This window comes from Jaculus jaculus, chromosome 3 (genome assembly GCF_020740685.1).
Source record: "Jaculus jaculus isolate mJacJac1 chromosome 3, mJacJac1.mat.Y.cur, whole genome shotgun sequence".
Classification (NCBI taxonomy): domain Eukaryota; kingdom Metazoa; phylum Chordata; class Mammalia; order Rodentia; family Dipodidae; genus Jaculus; species Jaculus jaculus.
In genome coordinates, this window is record NC_059104.1 from 90,463,628 (window position 1) to 90,485,681 (window position 22,054).

General features: G+C 46.0%; 1 protein-coding gene across 4 annotated transcripts in view; it reads right to left on the reverse strand.

Annotated features, from left to right (window-relative positions):
- Gramd1b (GRAM domain containing 1B) overlaps positions 1-16,919 on the reverse strand; it is a 183,186-nt gene extending 166,267 nt beyond the window's left edge. For all 4 annotated transcript variants that reach the window (XM_045145819.1, XM_045145818.1, XR_006636261.1 and 1 more), the window contains exon 1: positions 16,546-16,919. In XM_045145819.1, coding sequence (XP_045001754.1) covers positions 16,546-16,919 — 374 coding nt within the window. The remainder of the gene's footprint in view (positions 1-16,545) is intronic.
- Between the last annotated feature and the right edge of the window lie 5,135 nt (positions 16,920-22,054).

Sequence of the window (22,054 nt, forward strand, 5' to 3'; positions counted from 1 at the left end):
AAGCTAGAATGCTCCCTCCAGAGGCAGCAAAGCTTGGACATAAGGGAGAAGGAAGAACAGCCACTGGAAGGAAAGGAGAGCACAGGTTCTCTGATGAAGTTAATCCACTGTTATATTAAAACCTCATAGCAGGCCAGGGTCACTTAGCTAATGTGCTGGAGACCCCAAACCTTTTATACAACAAAGAGTAAAATGGTCAGGGTGTGGAGAAGTTCTTGTGACTCCTTAATGTGCCCTGTAGCATCAAACCCATGGGTGAAACCCTGATGTGGACTACAATTAAAATGAACAAACAAAAGCTTGTGAGGGCTGACAGGATTCTCGAAAGTTGGAATGTTCAAAGTAGTTTCATAGGGGGAGAAAAGAGTTGTAAGGTAGTGTCTTGACCTGGATGCTTTATGGGAGTAGATGATCTGTCTGGTTAGGAAATACGTCCCCTGTTGAATATTGCAAAACCAAAACTGTTAATAAGATCCTAATGGAGGCTCTAGTTGGTATGTAAGGGTTGGTAGAATTCAGGCTGAAAACTTGTAGGAGAATTGGTAAGCTCCAACAGGTTTTATGTGAAGTGGGTTGCATCTGTTTTACCTATTATAGTCATGGACATACTAGTCACTGGGAAATGCTTCTCATACCTCATGATATAAAAGAGAAGGCATGGAACTCTATCCTTTAAGCAGTACTACTTGGAGACATTAAGATTGCCCAAGCCCGCACAGTGTGTGGTACAGGCAGAACTGCCAGTGTGGAACCATCTCCATGGCAGCCTGCACGAAGCCTAGACTGGACTTATAGCAAAAGCCTATGAGAACCTCCTAGCAACAACCCTGGGGACTTTGGACTAGAGAACTTAATGGTTTATTCAGGATCATGCTGCCTGGGGACTATGAGAGAGACATTCACTCACAAGCAGGGAGCCTCTTTTCCCCTAGGAATGACTAGAACTGCATGGAGGACTGCTGGATTCTAGCACCACCTGGACAGTACCTTATAAACCTTTCTCAGCTGATCAACAAGCACCTGCTGCCCTTGGGGCTGGGGAGATGGCTCAGTGGGCCAAGCACTTGCTGTGAAAACCTGACGATCTGTGTCCAGATTCCCAGAACCCACATATCATCAGACACGCGAGCATCTGTAATCATAACGTCTTACAGACAAAAGGAAAAAGAGATGGAAGAATCTCGAACCTTGCAGGTCAGCTATCCTGGAGAATGCAGTTGTAAACGAGAGAAAGGGGAGGACCCACACTCTCAGTGGTCCCTTGACCTCCACATCCACGTGGCAAATGGGCACCCTCATTCTCACGTACACACAAACATGCATGCATACTAAAAAGAAACAAACAATAACAGAAAGAAAAAAAAAAGACAAGGAACTTCTTCTGTCTTTGCCCTGGGCAGTTCCATGAAGAACAAGCAGCATCTGGTTTGGAAGGATGCCACTTGATTGAGGAAGGAAAAGCACTCAGCTGTACATGCTCTTTTCTTAACAGGGGTGAAGAAATCAACAGTGGTAACCTGTTCTATGTTTGAGTTTTTACCCTCTACGGGCCTTGACCAATAGCACATGCATGCCCCTCTCAAGTAGAAAAGCAACGGAACCTGGCTTAGTAAAAGGATAGATGGGGATATGGAGTGCAGCCCCGTGGAGATATTATGGGGATTTGCAGTAGGAGACTTCAACACCATCAAAAGAACCTCGATCTATTTTCTGAAGGTAGCTAGAGTCAACTGTGTGCTCACAGTTGATGTAAAACAGGGACTACACTTTATAAAAGCTCAAGCTATCCTACAGTAAGCAGAGAGCTACCCTTTTCTGAGTAGCAGGTTGAAAGAAAAATGGATCATAAACCTGTGCTTACAACCAACATCGCAGGAACCAAGGGTTCCCCACAGGGTAGATTATCCTGTTTTGTGGCATATCTGGGGAAGAAAAGGAGGAGAGAATGCTTGCTTGATCACTCCTATAGTTAGAATTCCACTGCAAAACAAAGTAAGTATCACTGGGTAATTATCAAGAATAAAAGTTTATTTTGGTCATGGTTGTGGTGTCTAGGAGCATGGCATCAGCATGTACATGGTCAGTGTCTGGTGAGGGCCTTTTTTAGGCATCAAAACATGAGGGAAGCCGGGCATGGTGGCACAAGCCTTTAATCCCAGCACTTGGGAGGCAGAAGTAGGAAGATAGCCACTGTGAGTTTGAGGCCATCCTGAGACTACATAGTGAATTCCAGGTCAGCCTAGGCTAGAGGGAGAACCTCCCTTGAAAGACCAAAAAACCAAAAAACAAACAAACAACAACAACAAAAAAGCATGAGGGGTGTCACCACATGGCACCACGTAGTTCAGATGTATCGTCCTATCATATAAAGTCACTAATGACAACATGGGGCCTCACCCTCAGGACTCACCCTATTCTCACTACCTTCTGAAGGCCCCACCTCCCAATAGCATTGACATGCAGATTTGAAGATTAACTTTTTGAAAACAGAGTCAAACTTCAGCAAATGACTATAATTTTTTTTATTTTTTATTTCTATTTCTTTCTTTTTTTTTTTTTTTGGTGCTAAAAGTTAAACCAGGGCTTCATGCATGTTATATTTTTGGCCCTACTTTTTTTTCCTCTTCTTTCTTCCTTATGTCATCTCAACTTGTTTTCATATTTACTCTTTTGCGTGTGTGTGTGAGTATGTGTAGCATGCTTGTATGTATATGTGGTCATATGTTTGTGTCTACCTGTGTGTGTGCAGATGCATACATATGCATGTGTGTGGAGGCCAATGACTGATGCCCGGTGTCTTTCTCAATGATTCTCTGCCTTATTTTTAAAACAGCATCTCTCACTGGACCTGGAGTTCACCAATTCAGTGAGACTAACTGGTCAGCAAGCCCCAGGATCCTCCTGTCTCTGCCTCCCCAGCAATGGGATTACATGTGCGTGCCACCACGCCCAGGTTTTTCTATGGGTTCCAAGAATCCAAACTCGGGTCCTCATGCCTGGATAGCAAGCACTCAGTTGGTTAGACTGAGCCATCTTCCCAGCCCTCAACTTTCTTGCTGCTGCCTTATGCCGTAGTCACATTACCTGAGCTGCAACTACAAGTGCTGGAAGCATGAATAATTTCTAAGAAACTAAACAGATTTTTAAACCACTATTATAACTTCCACAGACCTCATCAAACAGGTTGTGCCTTAACCTCACATGGCACAACCGGGGCTAAGAATAAAGGCATCCAGAGCTGGGAATGTAGCTCAGTCAGTAGAAGGTTTGCCTAGAATGCATGGAGATCTGGGTTCAGTGTCCAGTACTGCATAAACCAGATGTGGTGGTAAATGCCTATAATCCCAGCACTGGAGAGGTGGAGGCAGGAAGATCAAAGGTCAAGGTCATTTTCAGGTACATCCTGATTTCTTCAGGTACATCCTGATTTCCAGGTAAGACCTATCTTTAAAACACACAGACACACACACACACAAAGGGGCTGGAGAAATGGTTTAGTGGTTAAGGTGCATGCCTGTGAAGCCTAAGGACCCAGGTTCAATTCTCCAGGTCCCACATAAGCCATGTGCACATGGTGGCACATGCATCTGGAGTTCGTTTGTAGTGGCTGGAGGCCCTGGCACATCCATTCTCACTCTCTTTCTCTCCCCCTTTCTCTGACTGTAATAAATAAATAAAAATAAAAATGTTTTTTTTTTAAAGAGAAATCTCATTTTAGAAAAGACAACAACAAATAAAACCACACAGCTATATTGCCTAGTGACCAACATAGCCACCCCCCTGCCCTAGTCACACTCCCTTTTATGCGTGGTGGCCAAGGAGTCATTTGCTAGACTATAATACTCCTGCCAGCAGTCTGGCCCAGCACAGTGCTGGGACCTAATGTTCCCTCCAAAGGTGGAAAAGTCTGAGCATAAATTGAGAAGGACGGACAACTAAGAGTAAATAAATAATTAAATAAGCAAATGAATTATGTGACAAAGTTAATCCAACTCTGCATTAGCATCTATGGAGAGTCAGCAGAAGAGATGGTACTGACACTTAGCTCATACATCTCAGACCCCTGCAAAGGGGAAGGCTGACCTCATGGAGACCACCTGCTTTTGGAACCTGTCAAGATGGAATGGAAATCTACAAACTCAAGTGGCCTCCCACTGGAAGATATTCCATCTGATACAATGATGAACTACACTAATTATTCATGACTAAATGGGGTTCTAGTAATGTGCTAGTATCTGTGAACTGCGACAATCCTTCTGTTATAAGAGGTCCACAATGAAAAATCAAGGGGTGGCCTGTGCTGTAACACAAAATATGTTTGGCCTTTGTCCCCCAGTTCCAGTCACAGAGCTCCTAAAACCCTTGGAATTTTCAGTGAGAAGAGTACCTTACACTCATAATGAGTCGCTTTGACACATCAGAACTGCTGTTAATATGGAGTGATTTGTGACTTGAAGAGTCCTTCATTTAAAAAGAAAATCTGATTGAGAAAAAATTACACGTGAACTCATGGCAATCCTCCTACCTCGGCCTCCTGAGTGCTGGGATTAAAGGCATGTGCCACAAAGCCTGGCTAACCATACTTTTGAGTCTATTTAGCTCACAATCCTGAAGGCTTAAGGGTTCACATCTGGTGATGTCCTTTTCTTGCACACAGAATCCAGATGTAGCACAGAGTTGTGGTGAGAGAAAGATTCTAGGCATATATGCATCTATCTGGTTATGGTGGTTTGATTCAGGTGTCCCACATAAATTCATGTTCTGAATGATTGATCCTCAGCTCATGGCAATTTGGGAATTGGATCTTACTGGAGAAGTTGTGTTGTTGGGGATGGGCTTATGGATATTACAGCCAGTTCCCCTTGCCAGTGTTTAGCATACTCTCCTGCTGCTGTTGTTCACATGATGTTGACCATCATGAGAGGCTGTCCAGCTTATGCCATGTTTTCCCCAGGCACTACTGAGATTCCTTTCTAGCCTGTAAGCCAAAGTAAGCCCTTTCCTCCCACAAGCTGCTTTTGGTTGCGTGCTTTGTGCCAGGAATAAGAAGGTAACTGCATCACTGGTGTCTTCTAATAAAGCCATCAGAGTCAATCCTGAGAGCGCCTATGTAATGATCAATCTTTATCACTTCCCACAAGCCCCACCTCTAAACAAAAGTTGGATTAAGTATCCCCCCCCCCTTTTTTTTTAGGTAGAGTCTCACTCTAGCCCAGGTTGACCTGGAATTCACTATGTAGTCTCAAAAGTTGACCGTGAACTCACAATGACCCCCATACCTATGTTGGGATTAAAGGTGTGAGCCACTATAGGTGTGAGGAGGGACAGAGAGAATGGGGAAACCAAGACCTCCAGCCACCATAAACGATGCTACATTATGCATCTGGCTTTACATGTGTCCTGGGAAATCAAACTCAAGACCTCAGGTCTTGCAGGCAAAGGCCTTTACTGCTAAGCCATCTCTCCAGCCTGAGTTCCCTTCTTCAGTGGGCTCTTGTTTCTCTAGCTCCCTCCTTCAGTCTCATCATTTGCTGGCTACACTTGCCAACTAGATAGAAGCAGCAAGGCTGCAAACTTCTGTACCCTGTTTGAGACGCAGAGACTCCAGGCCAGGGCCAGGATTTCCCACGGGAATATGATGATGGATTGACCTTAAAAAGAATGCAGCTGCTTCAGGTACTCCGTCGGTCCTTTGGTATTGGTCAGGGTGTCGGGTGGGAGGCCTGTGTCCCAGCTGGCAATCCAGGCCTGCACTGTGACGTGCAGTGTCGCCTCAGCTCTCCATCTCACCGGCAGGTCAGGGCTGAATGACCAAAGTCTCAGCCCAGTCAGAAAATGTGCAAAGGAAGCAAAAGAAAGGGCTTCACACCATCTGACCAAAGTAAAGCCAACAAGGGACTGAGGAAGTGGCTCAGCAATTAAAGGCACTTGCTTGCAAAACCTGTTGGCCTGGCTTCAATTCTTCAGTACCCATGTAAAGCCAGACTCACATGCATCTGGACTTCATCTGCTGCAGCAGGAAGCCCTGGTGAGCTTATTTATTTAGTTATTTATTTACTTATTTATTTATCTTTCTTTCTTTCTTTTTCTCCTTGCAACTAAATAAAAATATTTTTAAAAAACATTAAGCAAAGAAGCAACTAAATCTCTTAGGGTTTCTAAGGAAATGTCCCATGATCTTTTTATCCCTGTCCTTGTAGACCACCAATCTTAGCTAATAAACAGACATGTTATTCTAACAATGATTTTAAATGCTGTGGCCTTATCCAAACATCCACAAACATAATTAAGAACATAACAGAGGGCTGGAGAGATAACTTAGGGGTTAAGGCATTTGCTTGCAAAGCCAAAGGATCCAGGTTTGATTCTCCAGGACCCACGTAAGCCAGATGCACAAAGAGGTGCATACATCTGGAGTTCATTTACAGTGGTTGAAGGACCTGGCATGCCCATTCTCTCTCTCTCTCTGCCTATTTCTCTGTATCAAATAAATAAATAAATTTTAAAAACATAACAGAGTATCTGAAACCAATACTATCTCTATTAATTATTTTTTAATTACTTTGAGGTGGTGAGGATTGAACCTACAGCCTTGTATGTGCTACACAGGCATTCTACCACTGAGCTATGTCCCCAGCTCAGTACTACTTCTAAGAGGATGTTCCTGCCTTTGGCGGCATGAGGGTAACGGACCACTGTCTGACATCTCTTTTCACCAGTTTAAAGCATCTCTGTCCTATCTCCTTCTCCACATGAAGGCTCACATACAAATTTCATGAGTCATATCCATGAGAGGTTTCACCATCTCATCTGAAAAAAGAAAGGATGCTCCAGCTCCAAAATCCAGGGAGAAAGGCTCATGGGACCCCACAGCAAGGAAGGCTATGTCCTCCTTCTCACTTGGTACCACAGCCCCTTGGCAAGTGACACAATGATTTCATACAGAGGGTGTATGTGGGGGGCGGGGCTGAATCCCAAGAAGCCAAAGGCCCCAATTCATGAAGCGCTTCCCAGCAACCAAGTCAGCATCTTAAACACCTGCTCACCCACTGAGGTCACAAAGAAAACTCCCCACTGGCAGCTTAGCCATTCAGACGCCTTAATGAAAACTGAGCACACTAGAAGCAATTATCAGTGACTAGCCTAGCAACCAGAGGATACACAGTGTCTGGGAGGAAATAGCCAACAGGGGCAGATTTATTACCTGTTAATCTGCCCCACGTAACATCCCAGTCTCTTGTAATTGGCTGCGTACACAGCCACACGGAAACTTTCAAAATATCAGCTCCCACAGGGGAACCTGGCCAGTGGGAATCAACCCACAGAACTCCATTCCCACCATCTCAGTTTCCACATGCATCTGGCATTCATTTGCAGTGGCTGAAGGCTCTGGTGCACATGTTCTCTCTCCTCTCCCTCTCTCTTAAATAAATAAATAAATATTTAAATAAAACAAGAAGCATGCTCCCTATGCTTCTCATACCCAGCAGGGCACACACTGCATGGTAAGCTCTATAACTGTTTGCTGATAAAATATTGTAAGCACAAGTCACTCTGCTCCCCTGCAAACTTCCCTGAATCTGAATCAAGTCTTCCTACAAGGATCACAGGAAGGGGATGGAAAATCAAGATCCCAATCCTGTATACCTGCAAATAGCACTAGCCCAGCCTGGCAGGCTGGGCAGGATCAGTAGGGTCCCCTACCAAAAGGAGCAAACAAAAACCCTGAGGCTATGGGGAGCTACCAGCCTGCCAGACTGTATGGGGCTGTGACAAGGTGGCAATGTCCACTGGAAGGGGACACAGAATGGCTAAAGGAAAAGCAGTGAAAAAGGTCATAGTTAAGAATGTGTCCACAGGAGAGAAGCAGAGATAGATGGTTCTGTATCCTCCAGAAACACAGCCCACAGCTGGCCACTGCCCACTTCACTTGCCCCTGTGAGTTCTGGTTCTTTCTCATAAGATGTCATCCTGAAAGATGTGCATGGCTTGACTTCTGACTTTCTGCCAGAATTCAGGGAAGTGAGGGGATCTGATCCTCAGTTTGGGTTTTGAACAATTAACACAACCAAGTTTAAGTATGAAATTTAGGAAGACAACAGGTACTATTTTTTCCCTTTGTATATTCTGTTGGTAATGATGATCTGTTATGGAACTAACTTGAAGGGCTTATCCCATCAAGTTCGGAGGACATAATTCAGAACTGATATTGACACTAACACTAACTCCCTATTTACTTGAATCTTCCTTGTATATAAAGAACTCTGAACTGGGCATTGCGACCTAGGCCTGTAATGCTAACATGCAGGAGGCAGAAGCAGGAGACTCCTGAGTTCAAGACCACCCTGAGCTACCTATAATGACTATCTCAAAAAATCAAAGGTGTGAGATTAAGGGTGTAGCAAAATGACAAAGCACTTATCTAGCATGTATGAGGCCCTAGATTCAATCCCCAGCATCATTTTTTTAAAAGGAGGGGGGAAGGAAGTGGGGATATAGTTCATTTGGAACAGGTATTTACCTAGCATGCACACAGCCCTGGGTTTGCCCTCCCCCACCCCCCACCCCAGCACACTATAAAGCACATGTGGTGGTACAAATCTATAACCTCAGCACTCAGGATGTGGAGGCAAGAGAATGAGAAATTCAAGGTCATCCTTAGCTATATTGAAAGCTTCAGACCAGAGACCAGTCTAAAAAAAGTACATGAGACCCTGCCTCAAAATAGCTTATTTAAAAAAATCTGCACTGGAGAGATGGCTCTACAGGTAAGAGCACTTCTGGGACTGAAGAGATGGCTCAGCCGTTGAGGTGCTTACCTGTGAAGCCTAGGGACCCATGTTCTACTCTCCAGACCCCAAGTTAGCCAGAGGCACAAAGGTGACACAAACACAAAGTAACACATGCCCATTATGTGACCAAAGGGTCTGGAGTTTGATTTTAGTAGCTGAGGCCCTGGTGCACCAATTCCCTCTCTCTCCTCTCTCTCTAAAGAAGAAAAAATAAATAAAGGAACACTTCTGTGCAAGCATGAAGGCCTGACCACACAAGTTCAGTCCCCAGGAGCCACATAAACAGCTGACCATGGCCACAAATGCCTGTAACTGCAGTCCTGTGAGGAGCAGAGACAAGAGAATCAGAGGGTGATAGTAAGGGACCTCTGATGTTCCCTCTGGCCACCATAGAATGTATCCTGCCACAGAAAGCACACAGGGTGCCCCATGAGCATGTACATGTGATTATACCACACATACTATGCACACACACACACTACCACCACCACTGCCTACATACAAATAGTGTGCACCTCCCCCAAAAAAGAAACTTAATCCCCCAATTCATATGGTGATGGTATTTGGAGGCAGGGCCTCTGGGAGGTAGTTAGAATGAGAGGAGATCAGGAGGAAGGACCTCACCATGGCACTAGTTTGCACTGTCCTGCTTGTTATCCCCTTCTCCATGGAACAAGGTGTTCACTGGGTGCTAAACGCATGTCAGTGCCTTGGACTGCTGGCCTCCAGAAGTAAGAATCGAGTAAACTTATAAATTACCTAGTCTAGACAAGTATGGTGGCACACGCTTATAATCCTGGCACTTGATGGGCAGAGACAGGAGGATAAGAGGCATTGAAGGCAAACTTTGGCTATAGAAGTCCCTGTCTCAAAAAGTTAAAAAAAAAAAAAGTACTTAGTCCTCTTGGGTTTGTTATAGCAACAGAAGACAGACTGACAGTCACCTTCAAGCCCAAACTATGTTCATCAGTAGCCATTTGTTCTCCCACTAAAATTCAACTCTCCACAGAGAGATTACTGGTAATCTAGGAATGGTGGTCTATATTGGTAATTAGACATTTAAGAATGCTAGTTAAAAGGTATGTCTGGGGCTGGAGAGATGGCTTAGCGGTTAAGCGCTTGCCTGTGAAGCCTAAGGACCCCGGTTCAAGGCTCGGTTCCCCAGGTCCCACGTTAAGCAGATGCACAAGGGGGCGCACGCGTCTGGAGTTCCTTTGCAGAGGCTGGAAGCCCTGGTGCGCCCATTCTCTCTCTCTCTCCCTCTATCTGTCTTTCTCTCTGTGTCTGTCGCTCTCAAATAAATAAATTTTAAAAAAAAAAAAAAAGGTGTGTCTGTGTGTGTGTTGACAAAAATGTTTAAAATTAACTTAGAGAGTGGGTGTACATATGTATAAACATAATAAAAAAATGGGCTAAGTACATTTTTCCATTCTGGAAATTATGTATGTTAATAACTAACTCCCAACTCCAAATTCAATGCTTTTAAATGAGCACCCTGCATGGTAGGTAAATTATATTTCACTTTAACTGTTAAAAAAGAAACAAACTCAGCTCTAGATTCACCTCACCAGGAAAAATTTTCAGACCCTGAATAAGGAAAATTTCACTTCAAACAGAGAAAAGGGAATTACTCACTAGTAACTTATCCATAAATAAGCATGTATGGATCACCACGAGTGGCCCAGTAGAGCAGAGTGCAGCATGACTAGACTCGGAGTACCTTATTGCTGGGTTTCCTGTGTGCTTCTTTGCTTATAAATAAGGTCACGTGTACTTGGGCTGGCCTCAAACTCACTGTGTAGCTGAGCATGACCTTGAACTACTGATCTTCTACCTTCACCTCCTCAACACTGATAACAAGTGTGCACCATCACACCTGGCCCCACTGCTGCTCTTCTTGGTCCTTAGGTCTCCAAACAATGGAGCTGGAGAGAGGGCTCAGCAGAAGGCCCTTACCTGCAAAGCCTGACAACTTGGGTTCAATTGATTCTCCAGTACCCTCATAAAGCCAGATGCACAAAGTGGTGCATGTATCTGGGGTTCATTTGTAGTAGCTTAAGGCTCTGGCATGCCCATTCTCATTCATTCATCATTCTCTCTTTCTTTTTCTTTCTCTCCTTGCAAAATAAATAAAATAAAATGATCTCCTATCAAATCATGCTAATTTTACCACTTTGTCCACTTCTTTCTTTCTAGGTTTTAAGAAGAAAGAGACCCTCTGACCCTCCATATTTTCAAGTTGGCAGTTAAAATTCATAAGCTATGGCCCTCTCTTTACTCTTCCTGTTTACTACATTAGACTGAATTCCATGGCAATCCTCAAAGGTGGTTTTCTCTGTATGGAGAGGTGGGTTTAGGGTGGAGAATGTGACAAGGAAAGATTCTGTGCTATACTAATCCTCCCTAATCCAAGCTAGAGCAACACAATCATTTTCTAAGCATCATTTCCATGTCAAATAATGTGTCAAGGAGACCCAGGTGCTGCTCTGGGACATGCGACTCAGGAAGCTCATACTTGGAAAGCACACATCCACTCCACGTGAGGCACACAGAATAATGGCAAGCCTTTGCTCGGAACAACAAAGGAAGTTTATAAAAACATCTTCACATGCATTACTCTCGTGACCTTCCAAGAACATACGGATCTCCCCGTCCACAAATGAAGCAACAGTCATGAAGCTAAACTCAAGTGTCGAAGATTCCTCAGTGAATCAAGTCTTTTGACTTTAAGTCTGAGGTTTCTGCCTCCTGTTGCTTGTAAAGGCTAACTCCTTTTCCAGTAATCTTGGTGGAAACCTTCAGGTTACCCTTCACAGATTGCTTTATTTCCAAACAGCCTTCATCTTCAAGGCCTAAAGTCATGGGATTTTATTTGAGAATCTAGACAGATTCCAAGAGAGGAAGTGTAAACTGATTAAGAGTAGATATTTGCCAGGAGTGGTGTCGCATGCCTTTAATCCCAACACTTAGGAGGCAAAGTATGAGAATTGCTATGAATTCCACACTACCCTGAGACTACATAGTAAATTCCAGATCAGCCAGGACTAAAACAAGACCTTACCTTGAAAAAAAAAAAAGAAAAATGTAGATAATTGAGTTAGGCAACTTTGGAGTTGAATCTGCCTTTTCCTAGATACACAGTTGGCTCTTGTAACAGTCAGGTCCTCACTGCTGGCAGAAAGCACCCAACCAAGAGCAACTTGTGGGAAAAGTAGTTTATTTTGGCTTACACACTCTAGGGGAAGCTCCATGATGGCAAGGGAAAATGATGGCATGACCAGAGAGTGGACATCACCTCCTCACCAACATCAGGTGGACAATAGTGTCAGGAGAGTGTGCCAAACACTGGCAAGGGGAAACTGGCTTTAACACCCATAAGCCCGGCTCAACAATACACTGCCCCAGGAGGAGTTAATTCCCAAATCTCCATCAGCTGAGAACCTAGCATTCACAACACCTAAGTTATGGAGACACCTGAATCAAACCACCCCAGCCCTCCACATCAACAAATTCTGCACCTGCAGATTCAACTACAGGCATAAGTATTCAAAAAAAAAAAAAAGAGCTGCATCTATACTGAACACATACCCACTCTGCTTGTCTGTCTGTCTGTTTGCTTGTTGGTTTGTTTGTAAGTGACATGATCTCACTATATAGTTCAGACTTCTTCTGAATTTTATATAGGCCAGTGTGGTGGTTTGATTCAGGTGTCCCCCATAAACTTAGTTGTTCTGAATGCTAGGTTCCCAGCTGATGGGGATTTGGGAATTAACACCTCCAGGAGGGAGTGTATGGTTGGGGGTGGACTTATGGGTGTTATAGCCAGTTTTCCCAAGACAGTTTTTGGCACACTCTCCTGTTGCTATTGTCCACCGTATGTTGGCTAGGGGGTGATGTCCACCCTCTGCTGATGCCACCATTCTCCCTGCCATCAGGGAGCTTCCCCCTCGAGCCTGTAAGCCAAAATAAACCTCTTTCCCACCGCAAGCTGCTCTTGATTGGGTAATTTCTACTAGCAATGCAAACCTGACTGCAACAGCCAGGCTAGCCTTGAACTCCAGGTCCTTCTATTTCAGCCTTCTAGTGCTAGGATTACAGGCATGCACCACCATACCCAAATCAGGCTTTTTTTTTTAAGTATTTCCTAAGGAATACAGTTTATCAGCTTTCTAGATAGCATTTACATTATGCTAGATAAGTTATCTAAAGATGATTTAAAGTATATGTACATAGTTTGTGTGCAAATACCATGCCATTTTACATAAGGAACGTGGTTCTTGCAAGAAGTCCTAAAACCAGTTTCCCATGGATATGAGGGGAGGAGGAGCTACATACATTCTTCGAATCTAATAAGACACCATGTGAAATAACTACCTTAAACTATACCTAAGAGATAAAAAGCTTTTCCTACTTTTAAGGTTATGATCTCTACTTCAATAAAAAGAGAATATCCCATCATACCCTTACATAACTTTCAAAACCAGGACTACTATGGTGGTTTGATTCAACTGTCCCTCATAAACTTATGTGTTCTGAATGCTAGGTCCCCAGCTGGTGGCAAATTTAGGAAGTTGATCCTCCTGAAGGCAATGCATTGTTGGGGGCAAGCTTATGGATGTTCAAGCGAACTTGCCCTTGCCAGTGTTTGTCATATTCTCCTGCTTCTATTGTCCACTTGATGTAAGCCAGAAGGTGATGTCCATCCTCTGTTCAACCCACTGTTTTCACCTGCCATCATGGAGCGTCCCCCCACAAGGTGTTCTTGGTTGGGTGTTTGTGCAGCAACTTGAAACTAACTACAACAGTAAAGTTGGTGCCAGAGTAATGGGACTGTTGCTGCTAGAAACATAACTGTGGCTTTGGTCATTTGGAGTTGATTTGTGAGGGGAAGGGTGTAAGGATTTGAAATCTTGGCCTAAGAGACACCTTGCAGTGCTGTAAGTACAGCTTGATAGACTATTCTCAAGAGTTGAGAGGCCTGAATGCATTAAGGACTATGGACTATGAAGTTTAGCTTATAAAGTGAAAAAAGAGCTTTGCCTGGATTGGGCTAGAAGCAGTTTGTGTGAGAAGCTTGCTGTTATTGCTTGTTGTCTCCCATGACCTGAGAACTTGTGCAAGGTTGCATTGTGTAGAAATGAACTGGTGGGAGCAGAGAGATATGGTACAGAAAAAAAAAAAAAAAATGAAATCTTTGGGTTTAAACTGCTGCCCATTCAGCGGCAATTGTTTGAGAGATTACAATTATTGAGACTGGATCAGCTGACCTGCATTGGGACAACCAGAAGAAGGTAGACTATTTTGAAAGGGCCTGAATGCTGAAGGAGTGTCCTGATCTTCAAAGTTGGTTTTATTTCCCCAGGATTAACAAATTGGTAGCCCACCTGTTACTATGGAGATTAGCGAATGGGTCACTGAATTTGCAACATGGTAGTGTATTTTAGAAATGGCCATGGGCAATGTGAAGCAGGCTTGTTGGATTACCTGTGGGGAGGCCTGATGGAGCCATGAGGATGAACCATGGGTTGCAGTGGAGACCCAGTGGAGATGCCAGAACTATGGGATGGTTGCCAGGGAGAGCTGCTGGCACCAGATGAAATTTTCCAGGACTGTGAGTAGCCTAGCTGGAAGGGCAGAATTAGAACTCCAGAGACTTGTCACTGGTTAGAATTAACAGACTTGGAGACTTGTCACTGACTAAAGTTGTCAGATTTGGAGCTACTGAGTTTGATGTTTGCCCTGTTAATTTTAAATCTTGCATTTGCTCAATATTTCTATGCTCTGCCCAATGCCATCTCTTGGAGTATGAAATTTAATTCTGTGCATTGTGACTTTTTTTTTTCATATTATGGCTCAGTTAAAAGATCTTGGACTATGGGCATGTTTGAAAATCACTGGAATTGATAAAATACTATGGGGACTTTTAAAGTTGAACTGAATGCATTGTATTTTACATCATGTATGGTTTATCAGTTTATGGGAGCTGGGGCAGAATGTGGTTTGATTCAGGTGTCCCACATAAACTTATATGTTCTGAATGCTAGGTCCCTGGCTGGTGGCAATTTGCAAGCTTCAACAGGAGCCTCCTAGAGGCAGTGTGTTGTTGGGGGTAGGCTTATGGATGTTATAGCCAGATTCCCCTTGCCAGTTTTTGGCACACTCTCCTGCTGCTGTTGTCCACCTTATGTTGACCAAAAGGTGATGTCCACTCTCTGTTCATGGTCTCATGGTAACATTTCCCCCTGCCATCAGGGAATCTCCCCTCAAGTCTGTAAGCCAAAATAAACTCTTTCCTCCCACAAGCTGCTCTTGGTCATTTTGGTTTTTTTCTTCCAAGGTAGGGTCTCACTCTAGCTCAGGCTGACCTGGAATTCACTATGTAGTCTCAGGGTGGCCTCGAACTTTAGGTGATCCTCCTACCTCTGCCTCCCAAGTGCTGGGATTAAAGGTGTGCACCACCACGCCCAGCTCAGGATTCTCTTTTCTTGTACAATCACTGCAACATGGCATAGTACACATCTTCCAATGGCTCCATCTCCTCAATGAGAGGAAAACTCACGTCTTAGTTTCTTTATTCTTTGAGACACAATCTTGCCATGTAGCCCAAGGTATCCTCAAATTCTAAAAATATCTCCTGTGTCTGCCTCTCAAGTACTGGAATTACAGGTGGGTACCACTTGACTTTATGTATTTTATTTTATTTATAGTTTTCTGTGCAAGGAATTGAACCCAAAATCACATGTTTGATAGGCAAGCACTACACCACTGAGCTACACTCTCAGCCCCTTATAATTGTTGTTTTATAGTAGTGTCCTCTTATCCTACTCAACTTCCCATCCCCTCACTCTACCCAAATTCATGCGCTCACAAGAACATCCAATAAATGCTTGTTGAATGGAAAGAAATGAAAGAAAGTGTACAGGCAGGGTCAAGGGTTCCCTGGGAGAGTGGCCTATGACTCAGTTACCCCTCACAACAGCTCCAATGTCTGTTAAGCATCGCAGCACTAGACCCAAAGCAAATGGGTCGGGATGCATGGTATCAATGGGCCAGAGTCGGTGCCTCCTATAGGCATGGACCGGCCTCAAACATAACTCCAGGAAGCAGAACACAGGAAGGCTTGGTAGAGTTGCCCAATGGACTTCACACCAACTCAGATGTGGAAAGCCATGTCCTCCTAACCAGATACCATATGTGCCTAACAAGACCGAAGCTGGCATATGCCACAGTGGTATAGAAATGTGACTCTGATGCGGTAGGAAATGGGATTCTCTGTGAATACTCCACATCCACACTTGGAGGTCAGTGTAAGGCATTCTAGTGTAGGCAACCAAACGACCAAAACTGAAATGCAGTTCATAAATGCAAGTGGAAGTGCCGCTCAACCTAGCCGTCTCCATTAGTACAGTGAGACCCAAGGTAGAGTCTACCTCAGGGCTGGCCTGCAGATGAAATCTGGGGAGCTGGTGAAGTGCTCACCACGGTGGCCAGAACACAAGGTGGGACCAGTAAGGACTGGCTGCTGTGTTTTTATTAGTCATCTACTGCAAGGGTCAAGAGCTAGAATGAGTATCAACGGGTCATACACTACGAGGCTCCCAGACCAGCTCCGCGCCTGGAGCGGCTCAGGCCCCGAGAGACTGCTGCTGTCGTTCCGGAAGTTTCCACCGGGATGCCCTGAAGCCCTGGAAGGCTCTGGGGACTGGCGGAGGGAGGCCCGGGGGCCCGCGGCCGGGGAGGAACCGGGACCTACCTGCTTTCACTGCACTCCTTCCGCTCCCTCACCCGCAGCCACTTGCGGAGCAGGAAGCGCTTTCGGCGCGGGGAGGCGCTGGGCGTGGAGCAGTTGGACCACGGGGTGTCCTCGTCGCTGGAGGGCGTAATCTCAATGGACGGAAGCTGCAGGAACTCCTTGCCCGGGGCCAGCACGCCCGGCAGGTCCGGGACCAGCCCGGTCTCCAGGCTCTGCTCTTGCACGTTCTTCATGCGGCGCATCTTGAAGCGCCGGCGGCGGAGCGTGGGGGTGGACGAGCTGGACCACGCGGGGCTGCCGTCGGGCGCGCCCTGCGGCTCGGGCACCTGCAGGGCGGGCAGCTGCAGGTTCTCCATCATGTTGGCCGCCGGCATCGGGGCTCGCGGCCGCCTCGCTCGCGCCCGGCTCACGGTGGGAAGCGCTCGCCGCCCGAGCTGCGCCGACAGCGAGTTCCTTCTCCCGGGGCGCCGCGAGGAGGAGGGGACGCGGCGCGCCTCCGCCCGCGCTGCAACTTTGCCGAGCGCGCTTCCTCCCGGGCTTCCTCCCGGCCGAGCGCCGCGGGCCGGGCGATCCCGCGACAGCCGCCGGTCAGACCGACAGACACCGGCGGCCCTCCTGGGGCTCCCCGCGCGCCCGCTTGTTTGTCTTCCGCCGCGCTCGCTCGCTGGCTCGCGGCTCTGCCTTAGCGGGACTCGGCGGCCGCGGGTCCCCGGAGGCGGCGCTGCAAACTCTCAGCGGTTTGCGATCGGCGTGGCGCTGCAGGAGAGTGGAGGGAAGGAGAGAGAATGGTAGGAGCCAGAGGGACACAGAAAGCCAGCGAGACAGTGGATCAAAAAAAAAAGAGGAGGCGGAGGAGCGGGGGGCCGCGGAGGGTGGGCGGCTGTGCTGAAAGGACACGCACGGGCGGCGACAGCCGTGTAACAGTACGCGGAATCCCTTGGGGAGGAACTCTACCTCCCAGTCAAGGCTGCTCCAATCAGCCTTATGAAACAGGAGCACAAACCAAACTTTCTCAGAGCTACGATTGGCCAGGCAGCTCTCCTTGGCGCACTCCCTTTCTTTCTTTCTTTCTTTTTTTTTTCCTCTGGGGGAGGGGAGCAAAGTATTCAACCCTCACTCTCGGGCCACCCAAGATACAGGGAAAAACGAGGGAATTTTGCGGCCGAATCTCTTCTCTTTAAAAAGACTGAGTTATTTGGAATGAGGTTCGAGGAACAGAAAGACTGAACATGGAATGAAGCTAGTTCTCTGAGGCTGCTTCCAAAATGACAGGCTGAGAACGGTGGACAGTTGTGAGGCATGAGCAGAGGACACTAGACACGACATACCTAGGAAAAACACCACAGGTTGGGGAAGCACAGGACACGCAGGACCAGTAAGGAGAAGAGACTGACTCCTGTACTTGGTGAGTGAGCCTGACAACCATACCCCAAATCGAAGAAAAGGAGAAAAGGGCGAGTGAAGTAAGGCAGTGCACCGTAGATCCCCGGGGTGGGGTCAAGTGCATCTCTTGGTGCCGGAACTAGGTTAGGCTACTTCAGCCTGACCTGGGACATATGCTGGGTCACAGTCTAGTCTGTCCCCGGGTCAAAGAACCTAGAAAGTGTGGAGTCAGTCATGACTCAAAATATGCTGCGCCACTTCCTCCCTAAACACAAGAGTACCCTAAGAGAGGGGAGGTACAAGTGATCTGTCCTGGGGGGAATCCCTTTCTTTGTGTGCAGGGTCTAACCAGCCCAGCTTCTGGGGCACAAGCTGTAGCAATATCTTTTCACAACAGCGCATTTGCCTCTTCAGTGGCAGATCACAAGGTGCAACAGACTATCCACAGGCTCCACTAATTGAACCATCCACCTTTTATCTGCCTCTCCATGAACCCAGTTTCCATTTGGGAGCCAATGCCCACCCTCTGTGCCAGGACATTTCACTGCTGTCCCAAAGCTCAGGGAGAAAGCCATATCCCTAAAAGCTGTAAGAGACCACTGCACAATAGAATACATCCATACAGATCGGCCAGACATCAAGGGTGACGTGTGGCCACCTGTCCATCACAGCCTACAGTGACAAACAGGAGAGTTCAAGACATCCTGACATTGCACAACCTCTGGGAGGCTGAGGAAGAAGGAAGCCATTTGCCTAGCCAAAGCTAGGCCTAACCAGAAATGTCCCCAGAACACCAATCCCTTTTCTGACTCTTAACATCCGGCCACTGGCTCACTCAGGGATGATGTTGGTGTCACTCTATTTTCATTTCAGGATGTGACAGGGAAATAAGAAACCCTTTTCCAGTTGGTGTCAGGTCTGGCAAAGAGCATGACAGCTTTTCCGGCTAGGGGCATGATAAAGAGGCTGGACTATGACAATAAATCTAGGATACATAGCTGAATCAAGGATCCACCATTTGTTCGCTGCCTTTGAATCTTCTCAAGGAGGGGCACTTTGCAGAACATCTGGCAACATTTTTTTTTCTAGGTAGGGTCTTACTCCAGCTCAGGGCAACCTGGCTACTGAACCTGCCTATTAAGCTGGATGTGGTGGTGCACGCCTTTAATCCCATCACTTAGGAGGCAAAGGTAGGAGGATCGCCATGAGTTCAAGACCACCCTGAGACTACACAGTGTATTCCAGGTCAGCCTGAGCTAGAGTGAGACCCTACCTTGAAAAAAATAAATTTAAAAAAAAAAAAAAGGATCCTGCCTATTGACAGGGCTGTGGATGTAGGAAACCACAGTCTTAGGTACTTAAGGGAGGCAGGATACTACCATTCATTTGGAAGCCAAAAACCAAAAATCAGTTGGAGAGCTGGCTTAGCTGTTAAGGCAACTGCTTGCAAAGCCAAAGGACCCATGTTTGATTCTCCAGGACCCACATAAGCCAGATGCACAAGGTGGCGCGTGCATGCATCTGGAGTTCATTTGCTGGAGGCCCTGAAATGCCCATTCTCTCTTTTTCTCTCTGACTCTTTCCCCCCCCCCCCTCTCAAATAATAAACTTTAAAAATTTTTAAATTAAATAAGAAGAAGAGCCCCAGAGAGGAGCCAGAAAATTCAATGGGCATTTTGGAGTAGGAGGGTGTGCCCCCCCTTTACATTTGCCCTGGGCACTCCGAGTTTAAATGTATGCCTCTCAAAATGAAGAAGAGCCACCAAGTCTCCCTTCCCACACACTTCAGCCAGGTGTCCTTCCACCAGAGGTTCTGGACATAAAATCCTCTGAGATTTAATTTAAAGCTTTGGGCACAGCAGCAGTGGTTGAGAACAATCATTTACATTTCACTGACCTGAGGGAAAACCTCCTCCAAACTGAATCTAAAAATGCTCTCACTTGCTAGGAAGCAGATACCCAGAGAACCCCTTATCCTCAACACTGCCCTCCACTCACTTATCCCTGCAATCTCTTTCCTTCAAGTTACAACCTTTTCACCCATTAAAGTCCCAATCAGAGCATGTTCCTCACCCCCACCACAGGAGAATCAAGGGTTCAAGGTTTCCTTCAGCTACAAAGCAATTTTGAGGCCAGCCTGGGTTACTTGAGATTCTACCTCAACAACCTAAGCAAGACAAAACCATGCCCCTAGCCCCTCTAACTATTCCTGTTCGTTTTAGAACACATACAATTGCTTGCATCTGCCAGCAACTGTCACTCCTTGAGGAAGAACCAACTCTCTCCTGTTTCAACTCTTCCTGACCTGGTTTTTATTTGAATGTGACCTTTACAGCTGCAAAAGGGCTGTCAGACATCATAGTGCATCTTTCTGATGACCCTAAAACTGACTAGGACAGAAGTTACTACGCTCTTCTTGTAATTAAAAAGCAGGACAAGACACATAGAAATTTATCTGAGGTTTCCCATAATGACAGGGACTAATGCAACAAAACAAGGCCAAAACTTGAGACCAGGGCTTCTGAAGCCAGTCCTCTCAAATCACACTGAATGCATGGACACGGGAAAGCAGGGTCCCTGACAGCTCCAGAATTGCATGAGCTCTGGCTTCAGTTGGGTACATCCTGAAGCTGCCTGTGGCTGCTCAATCCCAACAGTGATTTTATAGGCAGGCCAAAAGAAGCACAAACTGGGAAAACAATTTGGCTCTCAATGGTACCTCAGTTCTCTGGGAAACTGACCTCACCTTGGGGGGTCCCAAGCAGGTGGTAGCCAGAATGCCCCAGAGCCCCCCCTGCCCCCACAGCCAGGCCTCCAACTTTAAATGAAAGGAGCTCCTATTACCAAGCAACTGTTGTTTATTCTCAGCTACAGGCTCTCATTTCCTACCGACACAGGACACCCAACACTTGTCTATTACTTCTGGAGACCCAAGCAGGACATAGCTCATTCTTCAATTGAAACTTCTAGTAGAGCACTTAAGAGAAAACTAGCAACTTTGAGGCTATATTTCCCCTGCGTGCACACCCAAGTGAGCACGTAGTGAAAGGCACAGGCACTAACCAACCCACAGGCCATCTCACACCAGAGGACAGGGGCTGCCACTGCCTGGAAATACAGGACATCCCATTCCTTCAACATTGCTTCTGTGAGGCATAATCCCCACTTGGGAACTGAGGACAGAGTCTCTTCCCCACGCAGCACTCAGACTGGCCAGCTGAAGGACATGAGAAAGAACAGACTAGGTATACACAAAGAGGAATTTCCAGGAAGCTGGAAATGTGGACAGGAATGTGGAAGGTGCTGAGAGAGCAACAGGCAGATCTCCTATCTCTAAATATGGGGAAAGGAGTTTGTGCAAAGGGCAGTGTGTGGGACTCAGGCTCAGTGATAAACATTTACTCAGGATAAGGCTGGCTAAGAACTGGAATGCATGACCAAGCATAGTTAAAGAGTGTCTTTTCCTTTTACCTTGAAAAGCAACTGGAGCCTTCTTAGAAGCAGTGGAAGAAAAGAGATTATCTCTCTCTTTTTTAAAATATTTTACTTCTATTTATTTATTTGAGAGAAGAGAGGCAGGCAAAGCATGGGTGTATCAGGGTCTCCAGCCACCACAGAGGAATTCCAGGTGCATGTTCCATCTTGTGCATCTGGCTGATGTGGGTCCTGGGGAATTAAACCTTGGTCCTTTGGCTTTACAACTGACTTAACCACTAAACCATCTCTTCAGCCCTGAGATTATCTCTTAAAAGCCATCTCCACCCTTCCATTATGGATCTCCAAGGACAAGGTTTCCTCTTTAAAACAAAAGCAATTTTCCAGGCATGGTAGTTTATGCCTATAATCCCAGTACTAAGGAGACCGAGACAGGCAGATCTTGAATACAGGGCAAGCCTAAACTACATAGCAAGACCCTGTCTCCAAATTAATTAATTAATTGAAACAATTTGCTTACATCTAAAACAAAATCAGTCTGAAGTGACCAATCTTTGCACCACACATTTTAATCACTGGATGCACATACTTGCCAGAGGCCCACAGACAGTTTTAACTCCTTGCACAGTGAACTGTTAACAGAGAACTCCATCACTAGGGTGGTGATGGGGCAGTAACAAAGGGAAGGTGT